Source organism: Phacochoerus africanus, chromosome 13 (assembly GCF_016906955.1).
Source record: "Phacochoerus africanus isolate WHEZ1 chromosome 13, ROS_Pafr_v1, whole genome shotgun sequence".
In the NCBI taxonomy this organism is placed as follows: domain Eukaryota; kingdom Metazoa; phylum Chordata; class Mammalia; order Artiodactyla; family Suidae; genus Phacochoerus; species Phacochoerus africanus.
Window position 1 is genome coordinate 25,340,181 of NC_062556.1, and position 6,000 is coordinate 25,346,180.

General features: G+C 45.5%; 1 protein-coding gene across 2 annotated transcripts in view; it reads left to right on the forward strand.

The window, feature by feature from the left end:
- Positions 1 to 5,768, forward strand: part of VWA8 (von Willebrand factor A domain containing 8) — a 392,083-nt gene extending 386,315 nt beyond the window's left edge. For both annotated transcript variants that reach the window (XM_047755719.1, XM_047755720.1), the window contains 2 exons: positions 2,248 to 2,486; positions 4,911 to 5,768. In XM_047755719.1, coding sequence (XP_047611675.1) covers positions 2,248 to 2,486; positions 4,911 to 5,019 — 348 coding nt within the window. In that variant the 3' untranslated portion in view covers positions 5,020 to 5,768. The remainder of the gene's footprint in view (positions 1 to 2,247; positions 2,487 to 4,910) is intronic.
- Positions 5,769 to 6,000: the final 232 nt, after the last annotated feature.

Below are 6,000 nucleotides of genomic sequence, written 5' to 3' on the forward strand. Positions count from 1 at the left end.
GAAAAAATCTTCTTTCTTTTCTTTCTTTCTTTCCTTTCTTTCTTTTTCTTTCTTTCCTTTCTTCCTTCCTTCCTTCCTTTCTTTCTTTCTTTCTTTCTTTCTTTCTTTCTTTCTTTCTTTCTTTCTTTCTTTCTTTCTTTCTTTCTTTCTTTCCTTCCTTCCTTCTTTCTTTCTTTTAGGGCTGCACCCATGGCACATGGAGGTTCCCAGGCTAGGGGTCGAATTGGACCTACAGCTGCCGGCCTGCACCACAGCTCATAGCAACGCCGGATCTTTAACCCACTGGGTGAGGCCAGGGATGGAAGCTGTGTCCTCATGGATGCTGGTCAGATTCGTTTCCGCTGAGCCACAACGGGAACTCTGAAAAAGACTTTCTGTTTCACAAACATTTAAGCATTAAATGGAGAAAGCACTCATCATGCCTAAATTCCTTTTCTACACCCTACAAAATTTAAACTCTCTTCCTACATATGTTCAGGGTTTTATTGAGATTCTACAACCTGAGTCTCCATCTACAGCCTATACAATTCTTCTCAGCTCACATATAGATAGATAGATAGATAGATAGATAGATAGATAGATAGATAGATAGATAGATAGATCGATCTATATATATCAGAAGGAAAAGAATGACTCTTTTTAGAGTACTCTCTAATCCCAACTGTATGTGTATCTTACTATTTTCTAACAATGAACTCGGTATAAGAACACACTTATATCTACAGTAGAAACATACTCACCATGATTTTAAAGTAAATTTCCTCCATTGCTGTTGATGTGAGTACAGTGTTTAGTATTAGAACTTTGTTCTGGCATTCCCGTCGTGGCGCAGCAGAAACAAATCCAACCAGAAACCATGAGGTTGCAGGTTCAATCCCTGGCTTCGCTCAGTGGGTTAAGGATCCGGCCTTGCCATGAGCTATGGTGTAAATTCACAGACGTGGCTCGGGTCCGGCGTTGCTGTGGCTATGGCTGTGGTGTAGGCTGGTGGCTACAGCTCCAATTAGACCCCTAGCCTGGGAACCTCCATATGCTGCATGTGCAGTCCTAAAAAGACAAAAAGGAAAAGAACTTTGTTCCCTGAAAACTCAGCCCTTCCCTTATTTTTCTCCTGTGTCATCTGCATTCTCTAGTGTGATACCAAATTTCATATTTTCTCACACCTTCTCCCTTTAAATGGCAGCTGGAACTTTAAAAATCAGTGCCAACAGGGATAGTTTGGAAACAACTTCTTGTTTTAAAAATTTTCATTAAGCGAAAGCCTTATCCAGATAGCACTCATCCAGATATCACTTATCCAGAAAATCTATGTCTCTCTCTCTCTTTTTTTTTTTTGGTCTTTTTGCCTTTTCTAGGGCCACTTCCCACAGCATATGGAGATTCCCAGCCTAGGGGTGTAATCAGAGCTGTAGCCGCCAGCTTATGCCAGAGCCACAGCAATGCCACATCTGAACTGCATCTGCAACCTACACCACAGCTCATGGCAACACTGGATCAATCCTTAACCCACTGAGTGAGTCCAGGGATCAAACCCGCGACCTCATGGTTCCTAGTCAGATTCATTAACCACTGAGCCACGATGGGAACTCGTGCGTTATGTCTCTTGATTCTTGCCAACAAGCACCACGGATTTGGAAGTGCAGGTAATTGGGAAGTGTTGCAGTGGTGCCAGATAGAGCCAGCGGAGGCAGGCAGTCTGGCGTCTTACAAATTTATTAAAACGAAAGTACATTTTCAGAGAGCGAGGGAGGACTCAAGAGCCTGCATGTGAACTCTAGGGTTAAACAAGAGGCCTAATTCCCTTCACAGTTGTTTTTATATCCCCATGACACGGACCTGAGTGGAGACCCAATTTCTCCTGCCCCAGCCCCCTGTGGGCTGAGTGCTGTTTGATCTCTGTACGAGGCATATTTGATCTGATTGGTCGTGGGCAGGATGCCTTATTTGCATAAGGAACAGGTTATATAGAGGTGGGTGAGGGATGGGCTACCTGGCTTCTCTGTAAGGCGTGAGCAGCCCAGGCTGGTCAAGGTCGGGGAGGGGGCACTGCAGTGAGACAGGGCCAGAGGCTTTGGGGGTTCATCTCCTTGAAGGGGACTTAAAACCTATAACAGACTGTGCACATCTAAGGTGCAAATTAAATAGAATTTGCTCAGAGTATCTGTGCTTTGTCATTGTCCATAGAAAAATCATTGCTGCTTGTTCTGAAGGGAGTTTCTCATTCATAGCTTTTGTCTCTGACCCCAGACAATGCACGCCCACGCTCAGTTCTGCATGAGTGGGGACCACACGTTAGAGGGGACAGAACATGCCATCAAGGACATCGTCAAAGAGGAAGCTGACGAGTACTTTGTCATTGTCTTGAGTGATGCCAACCTGTCACGCTATGGAATACATCCTGCAAAGTTTGCCCAGATCCTGACAAGCAACCCCCAAGTAAATGCTTTCGCCATTTTTATTGGATCTTTAGGTGATCAAGCAACCAGGTAAGTGTCATCTCAGGCTACTTGAGTACCTGACGCATGTCATTTCATGGGCTTCCCCTTCTCGGAGGTGGCAATGCTGGCAGGGTGGTGGGGTTGGTGGGGAGGGATAGAAACAAGAGTTGCCACCCTCAAGCAGCTGACAGTCCAGGGAATGGGAGCCTCTGGCTTCTGTTTGGATGAGCAGGACAACTTTAAGTTACTTTTTCAGTTTGTATTTAAACTTACGACCAACAACATAAATCACAAACTGATTTGTCCACCAGTAAATTACCCAGCGTTTTATACAGTTTGCCCTTTTCATCAAGGTGGCAAGCTCATTTCTGTTCACTTCGTGCTCAAATCAAACTTAGAATAATGAACATTTACTATTTCTCTCCCATCAGACATTGGGTGTGTGTGTCTATACATTGCATGTAGACATACGCACACGTATCTGCAAAAAGTATGTATGTGTGTCCACCTACATCCAAATACGTATATAGACATAGATAATCTTCCTTCTTACACTTCTCCCTTCTTGTATGTCTGCATCCGTAGTAAGATGCTACACTAAATAGGCTGAATCATCTGGAGAGAAATGTATGGGCAGATAATAAATACCATTATGGATCACCATCTGAAAGGCGCGCTCATGGCTTTTCTCTGCTTGTAGTCCTTGTAAGAAGTGGAAAACATACATGAAACTATATCTCCTCAAAAAAAAAAAAAATCCTGCCTAAACTACCAATGGCCATGTGCCTTTAGTTATGCCACCTCTTTTTTGTTTTTGTTTTTGTTTTGTCTTTTGTCTTTTTAGGGCCACACCCGTGGCATATGGAGGTTCCCAGGCTACGGGTCGAATCGGAGCTGTAGCTACCAGCCTACGCCACAGTCACAACAACGCCGGATCCCTGACCCACTAAGTGAGGCCAGGGATCAAACCCAAGTTCTCGTGGATACTAGTCAGGTTTGTTTCCTCTGAGCCACGACAGGAACTCCATATGCCACCTCTTTCTACCTGCCACCTGTACTGAGTGCCCTATACAGGAGTTCCCACTCTGGCACAACAGGATCTGTGGTGTCTCTGAAGTGCCAGGACACCAGTTTGATCCCTCGCCTGGCACAGTGGGTTAAAGGATCTAGCATTGCCACAGCTGCAGTGTCGTTTACAACTGCAGCTCAGATCTGACCCCTGGCCCCAGAACTTCCATATGCCTCGGACAGCCAAAAAAGAAAAAAGAAAAAAAAGGAGAGAGAGAGAGTCCTATACAGACTAGGAGATGTTTTGGTGTCCAGAATGCTGACATTTTTTTCTCTTTCTGTACCCTTTGCCTTGCTGCAGGATTGCAGAGTATGTTTAAGAACAGACTTAATAGCATATAATTACAGTCACGTTATTACAACTGCCTTGGCATTTTTCTCAGTCGTGCATGTCAGCCTCTTCTAGAACCTCCCTATCCTCGAACACAAACCCTGCCTTTTCCGCTTAGATTTGACTCCAGGACCTGCCCGGGATTCATCAGCCGGCAAGCTCAACAAATACTGGTTGAGCTGAAATAGCTATTTCGTCTTTCTAGTGAACAGATCCTGTTTGACTACTTAAGAAAGCACAATAATACCCTTGTGGTTTCCTAGGGAAAGGATCCAACATCCACTGGCCAAAGATATGCTGCAGAATTCGCTGGTCTGCGGGGCATGCCAAATGGATGATACTGCCCAGGATGGCTGACTTTGATTAAATGTCATTCCAAAACCAAACGCTGTTGGCACAGTGAAAGGAGGCGTTCTTTTGGATAGAACTGAGTCTTGGACTTTTACTGCCTCCCCCAATGTCCCTTTGTTCCAAATGATAAATTGGCATTTAAAAAAATTACCATAAGCCTGTATAACCTCAATGTCATCAAAGCAGCAATTGCATCAGTCAGATTACATTTCTCGTTGTATGATGAGGGGGATGGGGGAGTGAGTGAGAGGAAGGGAGAGAACCACTTGGGATCTGGCTGGGCAACGTTTTCCAAGGCCTGTTTTCTAGGGCAGGAAAAGCAGTTAAAAGTCCAGTGTGAGCCCGACAGATTCGCTGGCCCCAGGTGAGCTCATCCCAGATTGCTCCCTAGAGCTCCGTTCGATCAAGGGAGTCGAAAATACCAGGAAATGACAGTCATCCAAGGGAGAACATTTTTTGCTTTGCAAATTCGCTGATTTGCTCACTGAAAAGACCTTTCTTTCAATTCACTGCTTTCCTCCTGTCTCTCCCAGTAGCTCTTCCAAGCCTTTCGTTGCCTAGTAACAGCCGATTCCACCACCGTCACCGGCAGAGGCAGGGTATTAAAAAGTAAAGACTTCCTCTCCTAAGAAACCTCTCAGATGCTGTGGTTTGCAGGGGCCAGGGGTAGAAGGGGAGCCCTGATTTGCAATGGTAATCGTCTTTCATCCCCCACCCCACAGGCTTCAGAGGACTCTACCAGCTGGCCGGTCTTTCGTTGCCATGGATACCAAGGACATCCCCCAGATTTTACAGCAGATTTTCACCTCCACCATGTTGTCTGGTGTTTAAGAAGCGCCCTTTATCCCCCGATGACCCTGGGGTTTGGAATAAGTTAGGAAGAAAGAGCATTTGGAAGAAAAGAAAGCATCTCTAAAGGGACCCCCGTGTGATGACTGGACAGTTCTGGCATTTCTGGGCCTTCCTGCGCTTGCTCTGTAATCAGAATTCAGAGAAGCAACCAGCGTGAGGCTCATGAAAGGAAATCTCCAACCACTGGTGGATTTACAAGTCATTAGAAGCAGCAAGTCGACCTGCATTTAATGAAAAGTCCGCGTTAAAAGAAGGTGGCTTGAGAACCATGGTGCGTGGCCTGTGTCCAAAAACCTGAAGGAGAGAGGGAGGGCACCTTGGTTTGGCCTTAACAAGATCATTTGTGATCACCTAGGATAAAAAAGGACCCCAGCCAACGAAGGCTGGGACACCACCTTCTGACACGAAAATCCAGGTCTGTGCAAAACCACGCAACCGGCTTCTGTTGGATAATTATTTTTATTTCCCCTCCCCTGCTCTGTCGGGCCCAACAATGATTTTATAGTTTAACTCACTGAAAAGTCCTTTCAACCGCAGTATTTTATAAAAGGATGGGTTTCCTCAGTAATTGCATTTTCTTAGCCCAAACCAAAAGGAATCAAAAGATCCTAGGATGGCTTCCTTTCCCACATTACTTTTAAAAGCCTTCTTAAATAATAAAGAGCCAGTGTCCTATTCTGCCTGCTGCTGGGAATGGAAGGATAAGGGGCATCTGGCCTTGAGTTTCCTGTTTCTTCTCCTTCGGTGCTTCCGAAAAGATTCACTCTACTCCGTGTTGGTGTCTAAAATAGAATGCTCCAAATGGCAAGTGCTCAGGTTTTTACTTAAAGGGAGTTACCGTGGTGGCACAGGGGAAGCAAATCCGACTAGTATCCGTGAGGATACGGGTTCGATCCCTGGCCTCGCTCAGTGGGTTAAGGATCCAGCATTGCCGAGAGCTGTGGTGTCGGTCGCAGACCC